The following is a 23,939-nucleotide window of genomic DNA, read 5'->3' on the forward strand; positions in this document are numbered from 1 at the left end:
TATTTTTTAAAATAAAATATTATTTTTAACTGATTTTAGATTTTCATAAGCTAGTAGAATTATTTAATAAAAAATATTTTTATTTTCACAAAAAAATGCTTTCAATCTAATTACTTTTTTGATTTGATTAATTAATTAAAAAAACAAAATATTTAAAATGAAACTGGTCCAAAATGTAAAAACATTTCTTTTTCTAAACTTTCCTAACTCTAAAGTTTGAAACTCAATTCCAAGTAAAAATTAGTATTTATTTTATTATAAAATTTAAAAAATAATTAATTAATTATCTTTTTTCAAAATATTGTAATATTTATTTAAATATACATTAATTTTTGATTTAGTTTTTTTAAAAGATATTTATTGTTTTATTTAATAGTTTAATTTAAAATTATTAAATATATCATTTAGTTCTATAAACATAATACAGCTAAAAGATACCCTTATTTAATTATGAAATTTAATATTTAATTTATGAATTTAAATAAATAAAAATACACTATATTATATTTAATAATTTTTATAATACATTTTTATTCTAAGCTGATCAATCAATTTGTTAATAAATTTATTGCTCAATAAAAAAATATCAAAAAAATTTTTTATTTTAAAAATGATCATTTGATTTTATAAATTTAGATTTAATTAAATTTAAAATAAAAAAAATAAATAATTTAATTTAAAATATAAATTTTCATAAAATTGAATTATTTAAACATGAAGTAAATGAAAGTCTTTGTATTTATTAAATTCAAATTTTATTGGATTATTATCATACCAAACAAATAAATAACCAATATAAAAATGAAAATTTAAATTCCTCTAAATCTCTTAAAAATAAAATGAATCAGTTTACAAAATAAATTTAGAATTCTAATTGAAATATTTGTCTGTCTTTAAATAAATAAATGAATTTTATTATAAAAATTTAATTTATTCAAAGTTACAAATCATTAATTTATATTTGAAACTAATAAATTAAGATTAATAATGTTTTAATAGAATGAAAATACTATCTCATTCATAGATTAGTTTGAATTTTTAAAAAGATACCAGCTAAATAATAAAAATTATTGATTTTTGATTATTTATTTATTTATAAATATTAGGCCTTTTTTTATAGCAAAAAGCGATTCACAAATAAATATGAATACAACTAAAAATATAAAAGCAAGGAACATTTTTAAGGTTTTAATAATAAATTTGATATTAATTACAGCAACTTTAGGTGCTTTCTTAAACTGTCCATGTGATTAATCTTCTACAGATTGTGATCTTTACTGTTGCTGTGATCAAAAATGTGATGATTATAATATATAAATATGGAAGAATAATTTTTAATGTGCTTATTAAAGTAAATTGGTTTTTAAGTAGATTATTCTAAGCGAAATATTAAAATTAATTTAAAATATAGCGTACAATACAGTTTGTTACAACAAAGGAACTATGTTTAGTATCAGCGAAAGAATTGCAGGAATTCAGTCTATTACAGATTCTTCAAATTAAAATTTAAAATGCATTAATGTAGATTAAGATACTATATTATCTACTCCAAATACAATAAGTGCCGATGATATAAGCAAGTTTAAATTATATGTGCAATCACAACCTGCAGTTTCTTTAGACACCACTCCGAATCTAATTGATGGACTAGATTAACATTATTCAGATTATTCAGCATTTTTAATTTCCTACTCTTCAAATTCAATTTATAAAAATGAAAATTATAATAATAATCAAAATATTAAATGTGATACCTAAGCAATTACACTAAATGCGATTAATAATAATAAATATATGTGTATAGGAGAAACTCTTCATATTTTTGGTGGAGCTCCCACTATTCAAATTACTTAAAAATAATCATCAAGTTAAAGCACTTGTACATCTTCAGCCAATTAATCCAAATGCATAATTCCCTATTTAAAATCTGGTTATAGCAAAAATCCTATTTATTTATAATCCACCCAAAATTTCTTCTTTTAGAATACTACGGCTTCAACATTACCAATGAAGTAAAATAAATTTATTTATTTATTTATTATTTTTTATTAACTTATCAAAATAAATCATTATTTTTAATTAATTAAGTTTCTTGTATAGATTTTTAATAAAAAAATATATAAAACATATTAAAAGTCTTGTTAAAACTTCAAAAAGAATCAAATTTTTAATTGAAATTAAAAGTAATCATTAAAGAAGATATAAATAATGTGATTAAAATCATTTAATAATCAATTAATCAATCAATATTTTTGCTATTTAACTAATTATATTTTATTACCAACTAATAAAAAATTTGAATTTAATTATTAAATAGACCATATTTCTAGAGAACAGAAGTAATATATGATAGTATCGATTATAATTCTTGGATGATAGAAAACTCAATGCCAACTACTCCAACATTTTTCCCATAACTCCCTCCAGTAATATTTAAAATAATAATTTATTAATCAATCAAAATATTAACAAAAATAAAATAAAATAAAATAATAATAGGACATTTTCTACCCAATTTGGTTTGAGTCTAATTAGTAATCAGGAAGAATATTACAATTTTAAACTATAATTTTATTGTTAATTTTAAATGTTTTTATATGAATATTTTTTATCGCTTTGAACTAGCTAGATAGATAGATAACTCTTAATTTTATTAAGGGATAATAAATAATTAATTAGTTAAGCTTTTTTTTATTCAATACAAAATTATTTTAATTTAAACGTTCGTTTTCTTTCTTTTTCATTTTTGCTTTTTGTCTTTCTTTTTTTAACTTCTGCTTCTGTCTCTTTTGGAATCGTGCTTTCTGTCTCTATTTTTATCTTTTCTGCTGGCAGATACAGATGATCTCGAATATGTTCTTGAAGGAGAGAGAGATCTCTTTCTCTTTTTTTCCTTACTAGCACTCCTTCTTTCTCTACTTTTACTATTTCTTTTTCTATCTCTGCTGTTGCTTCTATTTTTTTCTCTCTTTTTATCTCTACTATCACTTCTTTTTCTATCTTTATTACCCTATTTCCTTTCCTATCTTTCATTACTATGGCTTCTTTTTCTATCTTTTTTTGAGTGTCTACTTTCATATTCAGTATCATCTTTTTCTTAAGAACGTGAATCATTTCTCCTTTTGTGCTGATGATGATCTATTTTTAATTAAAATGCATTTATTTTTACAAATTTAATTTATGTTTTGTTTAAATTACTTAAATTTTCATCTTATTTACTACTATCACTTCTATTCTCTTATTCTTTTCTATTGTTTCTGTACCTTTCTCTTTCTCTTTCCTTAAATGAGTCTAATCTCTCTTTCTTATTAGCATATTTATCCTCACCTTAATCAAATACCATTTTATGCTTTGATGTGTTATAGTTGTTATTTCTATAAAATTTAGAAAACTCTATGTTTTCAAATGATGTTTCAAGCTTTTTATTGCTTTAATTTTGGTTGGGCTTTTTATTATTCTTAAATTTTTAAAGACTTTAACAAAAATCAACATGAACTCTTCTTTCATCAATAAGGGCTCCTTTCATTTTAAAGTATGCTTCTTGACAAGACTTTTCAGTTTCAAACTCTATAAACGCATATTGCAATGATTAACCTGTCTTCCAATCTCTAACAACTTCGCATCTAGTAATAACTCCAAACCTAGAGAATATAATTTCCAAATCTCTTTCTTAAGTCACAGGATTTAGTTAACAAACAAATAAAACGTTTTCAGGTGGTCTCATGTCTGCATCAGGAATATCACCAATCATTTGAAGTTTGATTTCCCTCATCTTTTAAATTTATAATTTGGCTTCTTCAATAATTTCTTCCTCTGTTTTGTCTGATTCATTTAAAATTTTCTCCTTTTCATAAAATTCTAGTCTATCATTGTCACTCTTTTCTATTGGCAGAGGCGATTAATCAGGCTCTACTAAATTTTCTGGATCTTCAAATGGATCATCAATAACTATAGTATGTAGAATTCTATGATTTATGTAAGGTTTATTATCATTGTCTACGATTACATCTGTGTTGAATTTTTCAAGTATATCAATGCCTACTTAAACCTAGCCAAAAATAGTGTGCTTTTCATCAAAATGTTATAAATGAGAGCTCGTCAAAGTTATAAAAAATTCGGAAGTATTTCTATCCTAGCCTATATTTGAAGTTGAAAGCAACCCAATTTTATTGTGTTTATTGGTAGGATCTATTTCATCATGAATATATTACTGATCTCCTCCTGTTTCAACAAAAACAGTGGTTGCTTTCTTTGATTTAATTGATGTTAAGTAATTCTTTTAAACTTCATAAAAAAGGGCATTGTTGTAATGTTTAAGCTTGCATAACTTTAAAAAGTTTTTGCTTATTTCAGGTGCTTTCTAAACAAATAAATCTACTTCTAAATCGCCTAACGACGTTTCTATAATTAAAGACATTGAATAAAACCTTTTAATTTGATTATTTCAAATAAATAAAAAGATAAATCAATCAATCAATATTTTGATTAATTAACAAATTGAAGATATTTTATTATTAGAAATTATTTATTTAATTTTAGTTTTTATCTAGCCAGAAATTAATTATAAATCAATTGAATTAATTATCTTAAATTCATTAAAAAAATAAACTTGTAGGTCGAAATGCTAATTATAAATTGTTAATATTTTCTTTAATTTTTATTATTTTTTTTTTCTTAATTTTCAAATTTTATTTTTTTATCTTTGTTTATTCATTTATTTTTCAGTTATGATTGTTTTTTTAATTTTCTTTTTTTTTTTGAATTTTTATTTTAATAAATCATTAATTTTTCTCTCATTTTCTGTTTTTTATAGATACTTTATCTTATTTATTAGATAGATAGATACAAGGCGAGCTTATTTGCATTAAAATTATTTCTAAAATAAATAAATTGAGTTTATAAAAATATGGCATTACAAGGAAAAATGTGTGTTTTATTATTATTATTCGATTAATCCATTTGCTATGTATTTATTTATGTTTCAAGTTTTGTTATTATTCATATTAAACAGGATGCGATTTCATTAAGAAATAGAATCTGTAGTAAAATCGACATGTTTTAGGTATTGCAATTTTGTTTAATTCTGAATTAACAGAAATTATTTTACAGATTCTCGGGTATTTTCTTTTAAAAACTTATATGAATAATAATTTTTCTTGAAACATATTAACGATTTTTGTTTTTTTTTGTTTAATTTTTTATCAATTAAATATTTGATTTTTTTTGATTTTATAAATAATTTATAGTTAAAAATTTATTAAGTGAGAAGGTAAATAGAAGAAATTAAGTTAATAAATAAATAAATAAAAAAGTCTTTGTCTAAACTGATTATCTCAAAATGAATAGAAAGAATATACTTTTCCCAAAATGGTAAATTAATAAATTCAGAAATTGACTTGAAATTAATTCTTAAGTAAATACTTTGTTTTAATCGAAACAACAATAGATAAGTAATCAATTTTAGTAATTATTTATTTTTAATTAAAAGAAAATAAATTAAATATTTTGTTAGAAAATTTAATAGAAAAACATAAAGATAAATTTTAGGAGATATTACATTATAATGTATTTAAATACAAATTATTATTAATTTTTTTTTTTTGTTAAATTCTGTTAGTTAGTTATTTATGAATGAAAATTTAATTTGAGTTATTATTTTAATCTATTTTAAATTTCAATCATCTTCACTGTCTTATTTCATATTAAAATTTATTTACTCATCATTTTCATGATCAGAATGTCTACCTTCTGAGAGTACTTCGTCATGATCGCCTCTTTCATAATCATCATCACCTGAATCAGAGAGTAAAGTATCAGATAAGGCATCGAAGTCTTTAGCAGTAACCTAGTTAGCTGCCAAATTTGTTTCAACATTCTCAACCTTAATTAAATTTTCATCATTTTTAACTTATTCGGATGATACAATTTAGCTTGCTTTATTTTCTTGAGTCATTTATGAATATTCCAAAGCCTCTTATTTTGTTACTTTGATTGCATGTTGACTGTAAGATTAAGCTCTTTTAGATTAGGCCCTAGTTAACCTTTGCTATTGTTTAAAACCTCTATAAGCACCTCCAACAGTCAAGTAAAGGATAAAAATAGATGCTACAAAAGCAGCTATGCATCTTGATGTGTTCATAAACTTTTCAATGTCATCTCCATTGAAACTGTCATAGAGAAGACCTGAAACAAAAGGTCCTAAAAACAGACCTAGAGAGTACCCAGCCATAAAGATACCAGAACTCATATCGCTACAAGCTCTTGTTAGTTTAGCGTCAGCGACAAGCATATTCCTTTCCTTAAGCTCTTTGTTAAGGATAAGCTCAATTAGTTCAGGTATAATTGGTAAAATAGTCATAGCAAATGCTACATTTGTTACACATTGCCCAATTGTCACTATATACCATAGATTGTCGCCTGATGGTAACCCAAAGTATTTTTCAGGTGCTTAAATTTCTACACCAATAGAAGCAATTAAAACTCCAGTTAACAAAATCAATTTTCTATTAACATACTTTGATATTCTAGGCATGAGATGCAAGCATGCAATATAAAAAACTGATCCTAACGGATAGACATAACCAGAAATATCATCATTTAAGCCTAGATTTTCCATATGTTCTGTGTATAATGTATTAATATAGGAGGCTGCAGTTAACCCAGCAACTAAAACCATAAAGGTAAAAAATATATATCTATTTGACAAGCATTTTAAAGAAGACACTTTATCAAGATCTTTCTTAGATTTAATATCAGGAGGAAGCCATCTTATTGTAATCAAGCAGCACATAAAGAGGAAACTTAAAATATAAAAAGGCATTTAATTACCAAGTCCTGTGTACATGACTTAACCTAAAATTGGTCCTAAAATTGTACCTAGTGCAGTTAAAGTTTCCATGATACTAATTTTTTTCTAAACACTATTTTTAATTAATATAAATCAATGAATATTTATTCATTTTTTGCAAAAATAATTTCTCAAATTCTCAAAATTCAAGTCAAATAGTGGTAAAAAATGTCATTTTATGTTATTAAATAACTATCAAAATTATTCTGAAGCAAGTAATTTTTATGACAAGAAAATAAATTAATTATAAATGATTTTTAAAATCCTTCAAAATTTCTTCTTTCTTTCATTCATTCATTATATTTTTTGAACTTAACATATTTTTACAATATTTATTCTTTTATTATAAAAGCAATTACGTAATAATTTATAATCAAATATCCACTCATTTAAAACAAATGATATAGTGTAAGATTTCCGATTAATATTAATTCATAAGACCAAATTTAAGAATCTGATTTCAGTTTTTCTTAAGATACTTTTTAAAAAAGTAATTAATTTAGCACTCCTAAAAAGTTGTTGGTGAATAAGGAGATAAAATATAATAATCATCAACAAAGGAAAAGCTACTTAAATATAAGCTTTTAAATACTAGAATTAACATACTATTTTTTAAATTTTCTTTTTATCTTTAATTTAATTTACATAATATATTTGACTTTTTTACATTTTTGATATGACTAAAAAAGCTAAAAATAAAAGCTTAACTTTATCGGATCTGATAAAGTAAATGTTAAAATGATTACGAATCTGGCCAAAGCTGTGGGACATACCCAAAGGATGAAGATCCATAAGCAGATCTTGCAGCTCCTTGGATGAATCTTGAAGTAGCAGATAGAATAATAAAAACCTTATCATTTTTCAAGTTACTCAAAGCTCCAAAGGATGCTATTGATATCGATTAAAATATCAAACCCCAAATCATAAGATTCTTTTTACCTAGTCTGCCCATCATCTATCCTACAATTAACGATGTAAGAAAACTACCAATAGGATTAAATGAAAGTATAAGTCCTATCATTGTAGAAGTAACACCAATATCTTTTGCTATAGGAGGAAAGAATGGCACAATAATAGATACAGCAGCATTCTAAAAAAAGTTCATTGAAGAAAGAGCAATCAAGTTCGCATCTAAACCGCATATGGTCTTCAGTGGAGGACTTTCATACTTTGCAGTTTTTGATTCAGTACGAGATACCAAAGGCTGTTTTATTTGCTCTTGTGAGCTATTATTTCTTGACATTGTTTTTTTTTTTAATATTTATATATTTTTTGTTTTCTTCCAAATATTAAGATAGCTTTTTAGTAAATATTAAGTTTATCAAATTAATTTTGATTGAATTATGGATATTTGAATTCATTTATAAACAAATATTTACATTATACTTCTAAAATACTTCTAATAAAAAACCACAATTGCAACATTTCTTCAAATAAAGAGCTTTCTTACTCAAGAATAAAAAATTCTTATATCGCATCGATGGCTATTTTCTTCTCATACATTTCTCTACAACTACATAGAAATTTATTTATTTATTTTTTTCTTTTTTTATTTCTATGTATTTCTAATTTAATTACACTTACGACAATAAAAATTTTTGATAAAGCTTTTAAAAATGTTCATTTACTCAATTAACATATTTCTGCTATTTATTGTAAACTATCTATTTAAAAAGTCTAAACTAATTTCATAAAAATCACAGATCATTAAATTTATTTTACTTCTAATTTAAAGCACTCATTTCATTTTTATAACCAAAGATAATTCGATCTCAAAAATTCAAAAGTATTTCATTATTCTCAGAAATTTAAGCTTTTAGTTTGTCTAGAATTTTGTTATATTTTAATTAAGTAAGAATCTTTGCGAATTAGCCTTGTAAATAATAAAAAATTCTTTCCAAATTATTAAATTATAACCTAAAAGATAGATAGGTGTTTTAATTAAGAGGTATCGAAAAAATTATATTTAAAAAATCCTTCTTCATTTAATATTGAATAAGAGAGAGTAACTTGATTAAGTATTATAAAAATAGAAATTGAGAATGAATTGTTTAAAATAAATAGCTTATATATTATCAATATAAATAAATTTAATATTAATTAATAGTTTTTTTACTTTGTTATAGATTAGATCAATTTACTAAATAAATAAATCCCAATTAATTATTATAATCAAACATCTTCTTTCATATTAAAATTAACTTCACCCTCATCTCCAAAATCTGAGTTTCTACCATCAGAAAAATCCTCTCTAAATGCTCCGTTTTCTTCATTGCCTGAATCAGAGAGGAGAACATCAGATAAGGCATCAAAATCTCTTTCTTTTAGTTAGCTTATTACTATACTTTTTCCAAATTATTACTGAAAAGCCTAATTTTATTGTTCATTTTTCACTGCCTCCTAAGTAACTATTTAGGTAAAATTATTATTTTGAGAATTTTCTGTAACTTGTTATATGATCTCTTATCTTGTTACTTTGAGTTAATTATTACTGTATGCATATGATTTTTTCAATCTAGATTGTGTTAGCTTGTGCTACTATTTGAAACCTCTATAGGCACCTCCAACTGTTAAATAAAGGATAAATGTTGCTGCAACAAAAGCAGCTATGCATCTTGAAGTGTTCATAAATTATTAAATATCTCCTCCATCAAAACTATCATAAAGAAGACCAGACACAAAAGGTCCTAAGAACAGACCAAGAGAGTAGCCAGCCATAAAAATTCCAGAACTCATATCGCTGCATGCTCTTGTTAATTTTGCATCTGCTTCTAAGAGATTTCTTTCTTTCAGCTCTTTATTAAGTATTAACTCTATGAATTCAGGAATACTAGGTAGTATAATCATAGCAAACGCAATATTGGTTACACACTATCCAATTGTCACTATATACCATCTATTATCGCCTGATGGCAGTCCAAGGTATTTCTCAGGAGCCTATATTTCAACACCTAAAGTCGCAATAAGAGTTCCCATAGATAAAATTAATTTTCTGCTTACAAATTTTGAAATCCTAGGGAGAATATGCAAACAGCCAATATAAAATAGTGAACCAATAGGGTAAACGTATCCAGAAATGTTATCACTTAATCCCAAGTTTTCCATATGTTAAGTAAATAATGTATTTATGTAAGACTAGGAAGTTAATCCTGCAACTAAAACCAAAAAGGTAAAAAATATATACCTGTTTGATAAGCATTGCAGAGAAGATACCTTTTCTATATCTTTTTTGGAATTAGCATCAGCAGGAAGCCATCTAAGAGTCAGCAAGCAGCAAAAGAAGAGAAAACCTAGTATATAAAAAGGCATTTGGCTTCCCAATCCTGTATACATAACTTAGCCTACAATAGGTCCTAAAATTGTTCCTAGCGCAGTTAAAGTTTCCATGATACTAATTTTTTTCTGTACACTAATTTAAAATATAAATCATTATTTATGGATTCATCTTTATTCTAATAATCATTGCAAAATAATATTATCAAAAAAAAAAATTAAAAAAATGATCAATTTAATTTTATGCAAAAAATCAAGAAATCTAATTAACTCAGAAAAAATTTATTTCTATTCAGTTTTCATCAAATATATTTTTTAATTATCTAAATAAAAGATCTATTTTTAGATTTTATAACAAATTTATAAACAAAGTAAGAAAAGTGATCTCTTGATTTATTATTAATTTTACTAATCAACATTTTAAGCTTAATTTTTACTAAAAGTTAAATAAAATCAAAACTTAAAAATAAATACCCTATTACATCTAAATCTATTAAAAAAAAAATTTATAACATCTTTGACCATATCAGTTTTATAAATTAGCCAAAAATAATGATAATAATAAGCATAAAATTCCGTGATTTAGAAGAAGTATGGTATTTTATTTAGTACTCTTTTCTTGCTTTATGCTTCATTTATTCGATTTAATTAATGCTATATTTTTGTTTCAAATATATAATTGCATCATCTAAATAATTTAATCTTTGGTTTTTATAATCATATAGAGTATGATATGTAAATTAAAAAGAATTACGAGTCTGGCCACAATTGAGGTACATAACCAAAAGATGAAGATCCATAAGCTGATCTAGCAGCTCCTTAAACAAATCTGGCAAAAGCAGACAAAATGATGAAAACTATGCTACTATGTAAGTTACTTAGAGCTCCAAATGAAGCTATAGAGATAGATTAAAATATGAGTCCCCAAATCATAAGATTCTTTTTTCCTAGTCTACCCATCAACTGTGCTACAATCAAAGAAGTTAAAAAACTACCTATAGGATTAAATGCAAGGATGAGTCCAATCATTGTTGATGACACACCAATTTTACTAGCTATTGGTGGAAAGAATGGGACTATAATAGATACAGCTGCATTCATAAAAAAGTTCATTGAAGAAAGGGCTATTAAATTAGCATCGATTCCAAAAAAAGTTTTTAGAGGGGGATTTTCATACTTTGCTCCTTTAGATTATGTACGGCTTACTAACTATTATTTAAGAGGCTCTTTAGAGCTATCATCATTATTCTGCATACTTTATAAAATACAACTTTAAAATAAATTAAACAAAAATATAAATTTAAAGATATTATTATAAAAATAAATAGATAGATAGATTTCAATATTTCAAAATTTAAACATCAAAAGTACTTCTTTTAATTAAAAAAAATCCAAAATTAAATTGTTTGTTTTGTGGGGGTTTTAGCATCTTAGATCATTTGTTAGATTTAATTTAAAGTAATTTGATACTAAACGAAGATACGTAATATAGAATTAAACTCGTATAAAGAGTATTAGTTTACAATCATAGATAACGTATGCATTTTTTAACACAAAATAATTATAAGAAAGCGATTGACAAAAACTTATTTTAAAACCAATCGTTTTACTAAATTTACTTTGAAGAAACATTGTATATAAATCAATTCCACCTAATTAATTTCTATAAATTTATCATAAAATTAGATTGCAAAATTGTTATAAGTAAAGAAATTTAGTAATTTAGTGTAAAAATACATTTTTTAAGATTATCAAAATTATTTTATTTTAAATAAAAATGAATGGTTAATATAATTTTCATTATTGAACTTCCATTTACTTAGAATAAAAATCTGAAAAGATATAAATAAAATTGATAATAGATTTTGATGAATCAATTTTTAAATAAATTTTTGTATTAAAATGTTAAATAATTTCTACTTCTATTAAAGTTGCGCATTAAAAGATAAAATTTTGTAGAAATTTTAATAAATTAATAGCATTTTTGATAAGGATTTTCTGCGAAATGTATGGTAAACCATTATAAATTTCACAAAAATAAATATTTGAATTACTTTGATAGTGAAAATGAGTAAATTAATTATTTATTTTTTATGGAGTATTTGAAGCAAAGCTAATTAAATCATAAAAAATACAAATCTATGAGCTTTTCTAGTATGACTAAAAACAATGAGTTTTATTAATTTCTTTCTTATATTTTTCAAAAATTTTATAGTAAATTATAAATTTGCATATTTTCTAAAAATTATTGATATTTATAAAAAAGTATTATTCTTTTTGCTAATTTAATTTTCCTTATTCAACAATAAATAATTGAATACTTAAATATATTTTTTATAATTCTTGAGTTAAATATTAGTTAAATTTTTTAATTTAACCTAACTATGAAAAAGTAAATTATTAGCAGAAATAAAATAGATTTCTTATAAATACAGTAATGTTAGAAAGATAGAAGATAGGGCACAATATGTAATAAAAAAAATTTTTTTTTAATATAACATTTTTATCATACTTTTAACTAAGTAATATTTAAATATTTTAAGAAATTTAAAAAAATACCTTTTAAAACCTCATCCAAACTCTTTATAATTAATGATTTATTTTTAAATATTTTATTTTTTCATTTTAAAAAGTAAGAAATATGTATAATTTATAAATTTTATTAAAAGTTTTTTATAATAAAAACGCATAAATCAAATAATTAATTTTAAAAGATTAAAATAAAAAATTAAATTTATTAATGTAATTAATTCTATTAAGATAACTTTTTTTGATTTGTAAAAATCTATTTTTGTTTTTTGTCTCTTTATTTTAGTAATAGCCTATTTACTATTTATTTTATTTTATGTTTAGTTGATTCATAATTTTTAATAATAAATATTAAAAAATTAAATTAGCAAAAATGCAAAACAGAAATGAAAAATGCTAATAATTTAAACTAAAAAATTATAAATAGAAATCTATTAATTAATTATCAATCAATTATTGATAAAAACATAAATTAATAAAGATATCAAAATCATTTAAATTAAAACTAATAATGTAAATCATCATTAATTCTCACCAATATCCTCCCAAACTATAAGTGACCCTAATGATGATAGCAAGAATTTTGAAAATTCTGAAATTTATGGTGAGAATTAATGTTATATTTTCTTAAAAAAATTGAATCTTTTAAAATGTTTTAAATGTTTTTTTTCAATTTTTCCTCATTTATTTTAATCAAATGCAATTTTTTACTTGTCAGGATATTTATTTTTTAATAAATTTTTATCAATATTTGTGATAATAAATGAGGGTTAATTATAAATAAAAAATCAATTGAATTAAATAATTAATTAATAAAAAGATAGATAGATAGATAGATATACACATTGACATAAAAAAAAAACAAAGAAAAATAATTTATAAGTATTAATTATGTTTGCTAAATTAGAAATATTCATTCATTATTTATAAACAAAAAATTTTTTTAATTATTTCAAGATTCACTTTGATTTTTATTATCTTATTTAATGTAAAAATTAATGCCATCTACTTCTTCAGTAACAGTATTTCTACCAAGAGAGTAAATTTCATCTTTATTTTATTATTCTAGATCATAGTCATCTGAATTAGACAAAAGTATATCTGATTACTCATAATTATTGTCACATAGTTTTTATGTTTGATTATTATGGTTATCAAGTTGGTTTTTTTCATTAATTTATTAACAGTTTAGTAGATCTTTATTTACTTCTAATGATGTTATTACTTCACTTTAGTTATTATTTTATGAATTTGTTGAGTTTTATAGATGGTTTTTATGTTTTTTATTTTAATATAAAATAACTTCATCATCTTTACCAACTTATAGTTTTCTTGATGAAGTTTTAGATAATTTTCTTAGCTTTTTAAGACCTCTGTGTGCTCCACCTATAGTAAAATAAAGGAATAACACAACTACTCCAAATGCAGCGATAACTCTGGAGGTGTTCATAAACTTTTCTATATCACTACCATCAAATACATCATATAGAATTCCAGATGTAAAGGGTCCTATGAACAATCCTAAGGAATAACCTGCCATAAAAATACCTGAACTCATGTCACTACAAGCTCTTGTTAACTTGGGATCAGCCTCTTAAATCTTTCTTTCTTTTAGTTCTTTTTCTAAAATTAATTCAATCAATTCTGGGATTATGGGTAAAACTACCATCGCAAAACCTATGTTAGTTAAGCACTGACCGATAGTTACAATATACCAGTGACCTTCTCCAGAAGGCAATCCTAAATATTTTTCAGGAGCAATGACTTCGACACCTATTACACACATTAAAACTCCTGCTGATAAAATTAATTTTCTCTTAATATATTTTGAGACTCTTGGCATAACATGTAAGCATCCAATGTAAAGAATAGAACCAATAGGATAAACGTAACCAGAAACATCATCACTTAAACCTAAGGCTTTCATATGTTATGTATATAATGTATTTATGTAAGACTAGTTAGTTAAACCTGCAACCAATGTCATAAATGTAAAAAATATATATCTGTTAGCTAGGCATTTCAAAGATGACACCCTATCAAGATCTTTCTTAGATTTCATATCTGGAGGAAGCCATCTAATAGTGAATAAGCAACAGAGAAAGAGAAAGCTTAAAATATAAAATGGCATCTAGCTACCTAGACCAGTATACATTACTTAACCCAGTATCGGTCCTAAAATCGTCCCAAGTGCCGTTAGTGTTTCCATAATACTTATCTTTTTCTAAACCCTATTTTTAATTAATTAATTAATTTTTTTATCATTTTGTAAAAAGCGTTTTTTGGTTAAAATAAATTTTTTTTCGCTTTATTTATTGATTTTTAAGTTGAATATCTATTGAATTATAATTAAAAAAAACTTATTTCATAATTCTTTTCCGATTTTAACAACCATTACAATAAAGGCTAATTTTAGTTAAGTTTTTTTTCCTTGATATTTTTATATCTGTTTTTTTCTTCTAAATTTTTTAGATCGAATAAATAATTTTGAATAATTTTTTTTTTTGGCTTTCACTTTAAACAAACAATTAATTAATTAATTTCTAAAATTAAATATAAATTTGAGATTGAATTACATCTTAAAAAAATCAATTAAAATCTATTTTAGTAAAATGTAAATAAAATTTAAGTTAACTTTCAATCAAAAAAATCAAACTTAATCATAAATTTTTATTTTGGAATTATTTTTAATAGAATTTAACATCATTTTAAACTTTGCTGCCAATCAATAAAAAATTATTTTTAGTTAGTGTGGGTGAGATAGACTTCATAAAATACTGAATGTTAATAGGGAGTTTAATATAATTATGCAGAGATTGAAAAATATAATTTATCTTAAATCAAAAATAATAAAAGTTAGCCTATAATTTAATTTTTTCCAGTTTAGTAACAAAGAATTATCTTGAAAAAATATTACATTTTGATAGATATATGTTTATTTATCTATTGATTGATTAATAGAAGATTAAATCTGACTGAAGTTATTGTTTAAATTCTTTTATTTGTAAAGTTTTGTAATTACGCACTAATGAATAAATAAAAACCCTTTCTTTATCAGATTTCTAATAATTTTTTAGTTTAATTAATTAGTTAATGTGTCACAATACTAAAAATCTAATATATTATTATCTCAGTATTCTTTTATGGAAAGTCTAAAGAACATTAATATTAAAATGTTACTTATTTCAAATAATAAATTAGTGTTTGAGTTAAATATTCTCAACTAAGAGATCAATAAAAGTAAAAATTATTGTTTTTTAACATTATTAAGCTAAACAATGTTTATTATTCATAAGTAAAAAATTGATACATTTTTTAATTTTAGTTCACTTTTCAGTAAAAAAATATTGCTAATATATTTTAGCTAATTCTACTAACAAAATTTTTAAATAAAAACTTTTTTATCAAATATTTTTTATGATTTAAATGCAAAATAATTACGAATCTGGCCAGAGCTAAGGAACATATCCAAAAGACGAAGATCCGTATGCAGATCTAGCTGCTCCTTAAATAAACCTGGAAAAAGCAGATAGAATGATAAAGGCAATATCATTTTTTAAGTTACTTAGAGCACCAAACGAAGCAATAGATAGTGATTAAAATATTAAACCCCAAATCATTAGATTCTTTTTGCCTAGTCTTCCCATCATCTAACCCACTATTAAAGAAGTTAAAAAACTACCTATAGGATTAAAAGCGAGGATTAAACCTATCATTGTTGAAGATACACCTATGCTTTCAGCTATTGGTGGAAAGAAGGGTACAATAATAGATACAGCGGCATTCTAAAAAAAGTTCATTGAAGAAAGGGCAATTAAATTCGCATCGAAACCACAAATAGTCTTTAAAGGAGGATTTTCATATTTAGAACCTATTGAACCCTTAGGATTTATCAATGGCTAATTTAAAGATTCCTTTTCATTGCTATTTTGCTATTACTACATAGTTGTTATTTTCTATTATGATTTTAGCTTTTATTCTTACTTACTTACTACTTGATTATTTTACTCAAATTAACAATTAATTTAATAATTTATAATTTAAAATACGATTGATAGATAGATGAATTTAATTAATTTATCTTAAAGCATAAAAAATAAACAAATTTTTAATCAAAAATTGATTTATTTGTTACTAAAATATGCACTATACTTTCCTCAAAAGATTTCATATTCTTACTTAACTTTAATAAATAAGATTTAATATTTTTATTTTTGATTACGTTAGTTATTTGGTTAGTTCTAAAAAAAAATAACTATCATGCTCATTTCTATGAATATTTTAATTAATAATCTATTTACAATTAATATTTCTAATTTATCTGTTTATGATTTTTATTCTTTTTAATAAAGCATTAACTCCTACATTGCAGTTTGAATTAAATATGATTTAATTCTTTCTAAATATTAAAAAACCAAAAAATGTGATAAGACAATAATTATTTTTGTCTTTTTATCTGTGAAATATTAAAAAATAATAATAAAATAAATTTATTTGAAATAAAATATTTTAAATTATTTTTGTTTTATAAAAGGCTAATGAGATTGTTATTTTTAAATACCAATAAAAAAATATTTATTAGCATTATCTTACTATATTTAATAAATATAAATATTATCAAAATTATTTAAATTTTAAATAAAATATTTTATAAATTTATGAAAATTTTAAAAACAATACTTGAGGAAATAACAAAATATAAAATATGTATAATAATTTTTTTATTAATTAAATTATTTTAATATGTTCCCATTCGACTAACTTACTAATATCTATACATTTTTTTATCTTTTATTATTTTTTTTAAAGCTAACAAATTTTATTACTTGTTTTGATTTCTTATTTTCATTACAATTGTATTGTTTTTTTGAATAATAATAAGGTTTTTTTCTTTAAATAGTGTATTTTATATTTTCAAATTATATTCATTCCATGATAAATTAACATCTCATCCTGTAAAATAGGCCTAATCATTAAGGAGCTAATTTTCTTCTCAACATAACAACCGATTTAAAAATACATATATCCATGTTTTCTTTTTTAAAAATATTGAAAAGAACTTTTATCTTTTTTTTTTTGGTCGTAATTTATCAATATAAGAACAAATTTAAAATTCATATTAATCATTTTAATCTTCATATAAAAGAAATTTAATTCATTAAAATAAAAGTATATTTTATAAATATTAACTTTTTTTATTATTAAGCAATATAAATACATGGTCAAAAGAAAAAATTTATTTGAAATCTTAAAAAATTAAATATTTTTACATTTAATATTTAAAAAAGTAAATATATATAAAAAACATAACGAATACCTTCATATTGTTTCTTTAAAGATTTATTTAATCTTAAATGTCTTTTTATCAATTATAATAAAATTCGCAAATAATATAAGATAAATAAGATTAAATAGAATAAATAGTTAGAAAATAAATTCTTTTATTTTAATTAAATCAGATAGATTGATTATGAATAAAAGAAGAAAAAGATGTAGATGATCACTAAGAGGTTTGAATTTATTTAATTTACTAATTTTATTACATTTCAATTAATTTTTTTTGAGTTTAAAACTAGGAAAATTAAAGCAGCTTCCAATAATTTTTAATTTACATTTTTTTTATCATAAAAAATTTTCTTTTGATGTTTTTTATCAAATTTTTATATGGAGATAGATCCAATTTTCCTTGTCTTTAATTATTATAAATTTAGACAGAGTTAATAGATGCTTTCATTCTTAAAAAAAGTAATTCAAATGGTTGAATATTGCATTCAATTTATGGATTTGATGAGTAAAAATTTGATATTTATTTAGTTGTTTTGTTTTCTTTATTTTCTGATTAATTTAAAATTTAATTTTCTCCTATTTATATAAGGAAACATTTAGAAGCTTTTTAATATTCACAATGAATCACATTTTAATTTTTGTGATTATTTTTTCAATTTAAAAGGCTAATTAATATCTGTCACCATCTACTTTTATTTAGGTTATACTATTTATTATTTAATATATTATCAAATATTAAAGATAAAGATTCAGAAATTACTGTATTAAAATAATTAAATGAGCTTCTTATTAATTCATGTTTATAAAATCCATTATTATTTAACATATTAAATAATAATTTTGTCTTTCAAATCAACATTTAAGGATAGATAAGATCCTGATTTACTTATAAAAATACTAGAGTATTTTGATATCTTTTTTAATAAATATCATATTTTTTACTTGCATTAAGTTTAAAAATTCATTTACTTGATAAATATATATATATTCTGAATGTAATTTATCAGTGTTACTCCTATTATATTAATACAAACATAATTATATCTAATTTCTGGTTGTTTTCAATTAGATTTTTTATCAATTAGAAATATGTTGGATTTATTTATAGTCATTTCATTTGATCTATTCCTTTTTCAACTCAAATAATTAAAATGCAATCCAAATACACCTAGTTAGAAGTAATTAATATTAATAAAACAAAAAAAAAGTAAAATCAGATTATTAGATAAAATTACTTTTATATGCTTTTAAAAAAGACGCTAGTTTGCCTTTCAATATTATTGATTTTAGCTCAATGCTAAAATTTGAATGGTAAAAGAAATATGTACAAATTACTATCTTCTAGTAATATTGAAGAGGCCATGTAAGAATTGTGTCCCTTCCCTGGTTATCATGGTACCTATTGTCCTTAAGAAAACGTTGCTTTTGCTTCCTATAAGAGAAATCTATAATCTGGAATCCCTAAAATGCCTTCAGGTATTGGTGCTTCCTTCGATATTTCTACAGGTGAACTCAAGCTCCCAGCTATCTAACTCACTTATTAATCTGAACCCAGCTAAGAATAAATTTATACTGACCCTCTTTCTAGTCGTCAATTTATTGTTGCTGATGAAACATCAATAGAATAGGTTAATTTAGATGCTGATATCAGAGTTTTCAAAAATGAATTTGAACTTACTAATATCTGGCTTGACGCTACTCAAAATGGATAATGGCTTGGAGGTGAATACAGTTAATCTAAAGATTTAAATGATGTCTACACTAGATTCTTCACAAATAACTAATAAACATCTATTGCCTAACAATCTAAAAATGTCATCAGAATGACTTTCAAGACTGATAGCTTGAAGCTCAATAGATTCGCTCAAAGAGCAATTGACGCTTTACCAGAAGATTACTAAGTTGATGTTTACAATGAGTTCTTAAATGCTTGGGGAACTCATATTTCTGTTGATACTTTTGTTGGAGGTATGATTGAAAAATAAACAGTGTTTAAAGATTGCGTTTTCTTCACTCCTTAATTTACTGGTGGTTACTCAGCTGAACAAGTAAATGAAGCTTTAAGAAATGAATTGTAGGGTAATCCAGCTGAAGGTTTTTTCACTGCTAGAAGATAGGTAACTTTGGATCATAAATTTGGTGGTAATCCAGAAGATGTTGCTAATTGGGAATAGACAATCAGCTAAAATCCTGCGTTGTTAAAAATTAATAGATTCTTATCTTGGGATAACATGGCTGCAAATCCTTAAGTTAAGGCAAATTTATAACAAGCTATTAATAATAGAATCGAATCAATGAGACAAAGGCAGTAGAGCTATTAGGACTAAGTAAGAGAATAAAGAAGAGTTGAAAGAATATAACCTAGAACTGCTTGGGCTGTAGGAGGAAATGGTTATTCTGCAGGAGCTCACCCTCTACCTGCAATGATCAGTATTACAAGATAATTTGAAATGAAACATGCTGATTCATGTCCTGTTGGAGCAGATAGAACATATGCTGAACAATTCTGTGTATCTGGTCTCGTTCATTCACCATATGATTTGTTTAAAGAAGTAAGATACGAAAGAGATTAATAAGGTAATTATAGATCTATTATGTATAATTTATTTGCTGATGTTACAGGAGGCCCTAAAGAATTTGTTGGAGATTTTGTTGATAGAGGATGTAGTATTGCTTAATATTTTGAGGATACCAAATACACTGATTTTAATTTACCTCCTCCTAACGAAACTATGTTCAAATTAGTTTGTACTGATTGTATTCCTAGTGTTTATAACAGTCCTTAAGGATAAATATTGTAATGTAGTTGCCCTGCTTTTTGAGGAATCTTTAATACACAAGCATAAACAAGGAAAATTTAAATATAAATTAAGTTATTCTTAATAATAAAATCATCTATTTATAAAGTTTTAAAAACATAAATATCATAAATAGAAAATTTACATTAAAAAAATTTTTTTAATATTTTTTTTCTCTTTTGATAAGATAACATTTTTTAGATATTTTTAGAATTATTAAGTTGAAGAAATAAATAAAAAAATTAATTTACATGAAAATAATATTTTTTACTTAACATTTTATCAAAATAAAAAAATATTTAAATAAATTGTAAATAGAATATCTTAGTTTTTTTTAAAAATAATTAATTTGCTTTTAACATAGTGTATATCCTAATTAATAATAGTTCGGATCTTTAGCTCTTTTATTTAATTCGGTAACCATCAACCTATTTTTAGAAATTTTCCTTTAAAATTTTTTTATGTTCTAAAATGATAAATTAAATATTAATAAAAGGTGATTATTGATATAATCATAGTAAAAATTTATTTAATTTTTTGAGTTTAAAACTAGTATTTTAATATGATTTATTAATAAAAAGTGCATCAATATTTTTCCCTTTATTTTCTATTTTCTTTATATTTTACATACTTTTGATTATTTTATCATTTGATAAAAGCAACTGTTTACTTCAACCTTTTCCAAGTTCATTTATTCAATTAAATTACTATGCTCTTTAAATATAAATAAAATTTTGTTAGTATTTTAATTTACAATTAGTATTTTAATTGTCTTGGTTCGAAAAAAGTAGTTGCTATTTAAAAAAAATTATTCATATCTTTTTTATTAAGACCAAGAAATAAATGTTGATTTACGCAATTAATTTTCACATGAAGTGATATATAATGTTGAGCTGATGAATGTGCTTATCTGATATAAAAGTGTAAAAATTGTATTTTTATAGGCTAGTTTAACAAAATAATCAATGTTATTATATCAGAAATTAAATCTATAAAACATGAACAAATATTTACTTTTGTTGCTTACTTCAAAATTAAGTAATTACTTATTTATATTTCTGAATAAATGAATAAAGATGCCTATATTTGCACTTTAAAAAATTTTGGCTTTACTCTGAGTATATGATAATTAATTGTTCTAATTATTTTGTTAATTTTGCTCCTTTAATAAAATTTATCAGTTTATTCTTTTATAAACAATATCATATTATCATACAATTTTAGTAATACCTAATATTTTATCTTATCAATTTGGTTTTTCTTATGACTTTTTTGATCAACAAGAATCAGCTTTAATTATAATTTTTTCCATCTATCCATCTTCTTTATTTACTTTCTCTTCTTTCAATTAGAGAGCAAACTAAATACTCCAAGCTAAGGATTAATAATTATAATGTATATTAAAAAAAAATAAAGCATATTCCAAATTATAAAAAAGAAACTAACTTATAAATGCTTCTTAAAAAGACACTTATTTGCCTTTCAATATTATTGATTTTAGCACAATGCTAAAATTTGAATGGCAAAAGAAATATGTACAAATTACTATCTTCTAGTAATATTGAAGAGGCCATGTAAGAATTGTGTCCCTTCCCTGGTTATCATGGTACCTATTGTCCTTAAGAGAATGTTGCTTTTGCTTCCTATAAGAGAAATCTCCAATCTGGAATACCAAAAATGCCTTCAGGTATTGGTGCTTCCTTTGATATTTCAACAGGTGAACTCAAGCTCCCAGCTATCTAACTCACTTATTAATCTGAACCCAGTCAGGAATAAATTTATACTGACCCTCTTTCTAGTCATCAATTTATTGTTGCTGATGAAACCTCTATAGAATAGGTTAATTTAGATGCTGATATCAGAGTTTTCAAAAATGAATTTGAACTTACTAATATCTGGCTTGACGCTACTCAAAATGGATAATGGCTTGGAGGTGAATACAGTTAATCTAAAGATTTAAATGATGTCTTCACTAGATTCTTCACAAATAACTAATAAACATCTATTGCCTAACAATCTAAAAATGTCATCAGAATGACTTTCAAGACTGATAGCTTGAAGCTCAATAGATTCGCTCAAAGAGCAATTGACGCATTGCCAGAAGATTACTAAGTTGATGTTTATAATGAGTTCTTAAATGCTTGGGGAACTCATATTTCTGTTGATACTTTTGTTGGAGGTATGATTGAAAAGCAAACAGTGTTTAAAGATTGCATTTTCTTCACTCCTTAATTCACTGGCGGTTACTCAGCTGAACAAGTAAATGAAGCTTTAAGAAATGAATTGTAGGGTAATCCAGCTGAAGGTTTTTTCACAGCTAGAAGATAGGTAACTTTGGATCATAAATTTGGTGGTAATCCAGAAGATGTTGCTAATTGGGAATAGACAATCAGCTAAAATCCTGCATTGTTAAAAATTAATAGATTCTTGTCTTGGGATAATATGGCTGCAAATCCTTAAGTTAAGGCAAATTTATAACAAGCTATTAATAATAGAGTCGAATCAATGAGACAAAGATAATAGAGCTATTAAGACTAAGTAAGAGAATAAAGAAGAATTGAAAGAATATAACCTAGAACTGCCTGGGCTATTGGAGGAAATGGTTACTGTGCAGGTCAACATCCTCTTCCAATAAGTATTAGTATTACAAGATAATTTGAAATGAAAGCTGCTGGTGTATGTCCTGTAGGAGCTGATAGTACTTATAGTTAAACTTTCTGTGTATCTGGTCCCGTTCATTCAGTATAAGATTTGCGTAATGAAGTAAGATATGAAAGAGATTAAGAAGGTAATTACAGAACTATTATGTTTGACTTTTACTCTGGTGGTGGTCCTAAAGAGGTTTATGGAGATTTTACTGATAGAGGATGTAGTGTTGCATAATATTACGAAGGTACTAAATATACTGATTTTAATTTACCTCCTCCTAACGAGATGATTTTTAAAATGATTTGTACAGATTGTATACCAAGCGTATATAATAGTCCTTAAGGATAAGTTTTCTAATGCAGTTGCCCTGCTTTTTGAAAGCATTCATACTTAGGGAATAAGCTTAAAAAAAATAAAAAATTTAAAAAATATATTAAAATTGCTAATATGATAAAGAAAATTTTGAGCACTCATAAAAAAATTTACAAATAAATAATAAAGATTATTTAAATAAAATTTATATAAAGTTTATTTTTTTTGATTTTGCAAAAATTCTT

General features: G+C 23.4%; 7 protein-coding genes across 7 annotated transcripts; 3 read left to right on the forward strand and 4 right to left on the reverse strand. All coding sequences in view use genetic code 6, as the record gives it.

The window, feature by feature from the left end:
- Positions 1 to 1,143: 1,143 nt before the first annotated feature.
- Positions 1,144 to 2,601, forward strand: TTHERM_00757540 (transmembrane protein, putative; the record flags this gene model as incomplete). Its single annotated transcript, XM_001016936.2, has 4 exons — positions 1,144 to 1,351; positions 1,412 to 2,012; positions 2,318 to 2,426; positions 2,500 to 2,601. 4 exons carry the CDS (start codon positions 1,144 to 1,146, stop codon positions 2,599 to 2,601), a joined length of 1,020 nt encoding a protein of 339 aa, XP_001016936.2.
- A 139-nt stretch (positions 2,602 to 2,740) lies between these two features.
- Positions 2,741 to 4,417, reverse strand: TTHERM_00757550 (peptidyl-prolyl cis-trans isomerase, cyclophilin-type protein, putative; the record flags this gene model as incomplete). The annotated part of the gene is made up of 2 exons (XM_001016937.2): positions 2,741 to 3,138; positions 3,199 to 4,417. The coding sequence occupies 2 exons, from the start codon at positions 4,415 to 4,417 to the stop codon at positions 2,741 to 2,743; spliced, it is 1,617 nt and encodes a 538-aa protein (XP_001016937.2).
- Positions 4,418 to 5,674: 1,257 nt separating this feature from the next.
- On the reverse strand, positions 5,675 to 8,090 carry TTHERM_00757560 (MFS transporter; the record flags this gene model as incomplete). Its single annotated transcript, XM_001016938.2, has 2 exons — positions 5,675 to 6,920; positions 7,594 to 8,090. The coding sequence occupies 2 exons, from the start codon at positions 8,088 to 8,090 to the stop codon at positions 5,675 to 5,677; spliced, it is 1,743 nt and encodes a 580-aa protein (XP_001016938.2).
- Positions 8,091 to 8,781: 691 nt separating this feature from the next.
- Positions 8,782 to 11,414, reverse strand: TTHERM_00757570 (MFS transporter). Its single transcript, XM_001016939.2, has 2 exons — positions 10,875 to 11,414; positions 8,782 to 10,256 (listed from the first exon to the last, which is right to left on the reverse strand). Exons 1-2 carry the CDS (start codon positions 11,372 to 11,374, stop codon positions 9,020 to 9,022), a joined length of 1,737 nt encoding a protein of 578 aa, XP_001016939.1. The 5' UTR covers positions 11,375 to 11,414; the 3' UTR covers positions 8,782 to 9,019.
- A 2,187-nt stretch (positions 11,415 to 13,601) lies between these two features.
- On the reverse strand, positions 13,602 to 16,593 carry TTHERM_00757580 (MFS transporter; the record flags this gene model as incomplete). Its single annotated transcript, XM_001016940.3, has 2 exons — positions 13,602 to 14,880; positions 16,091 to 16,593. 2 exons carry the CDS (start codon positions 16,591 to 16,593, stop codon positions 13,602 to 13,604), a joined length of 1,782 nt encoding a protein of 593 aa, XP_001016940.3.
- Positions 16,594 to 19,086: 2,493 nt separating this feature from the next.
- Positions 19,087 to 20,757, forward strand: TTHERM_00757610 (MAC/perforin domain protein; the record flags this gene model as incomplete). The annotated part of the gene is made up of 2 exons (XM_001016943.1): positions 19,087 to 19,113; positions 19,192 to 20,757. 2 exons carry the CDS (start codon positions 19,087 to 19,089, stop codon positions 20,755 to 20,757), a joined length of 1,593 nt encoding a protein of 530 aa, XP_001016943.1.
- Positions 20,758 to 22,185: 1,428 nt separating this feature from the next.
- Positions 22,186 to 23,760, forward strand: TTHERM_00757620 (MAC/perforin domain protein; the record flags this gene model as incomplete). The annotated part of the gene is made up of 1 exon (XM_001016944.2): positions 22,186 to 23,760. The coding sequence occupies one exon, from the start codon at positions 22,186 to 22,188 to the stop codon at positions 23,758 to 23,760; it is 1,575 nt and encodes a 524-aa protein (XP_001016944.2).
- Positions 23,761 to 23,939: the final 179 nt, after the last annotated feature.

This window comes from Tetrahymena thermophila (genome assembly GCF_000189635.1).
Source record: "Tetrahymena thermophila SB210 genomic scaffold scf_8254630, whole genome shotgun sequence".
Taxonomy (NCBI): Eukaryota; Ciliophora; class Oligohymenophorea; order Hymenostomatida; family Tetrahymenidae; genus Tetrahymena; species Tetrahymena thermophila.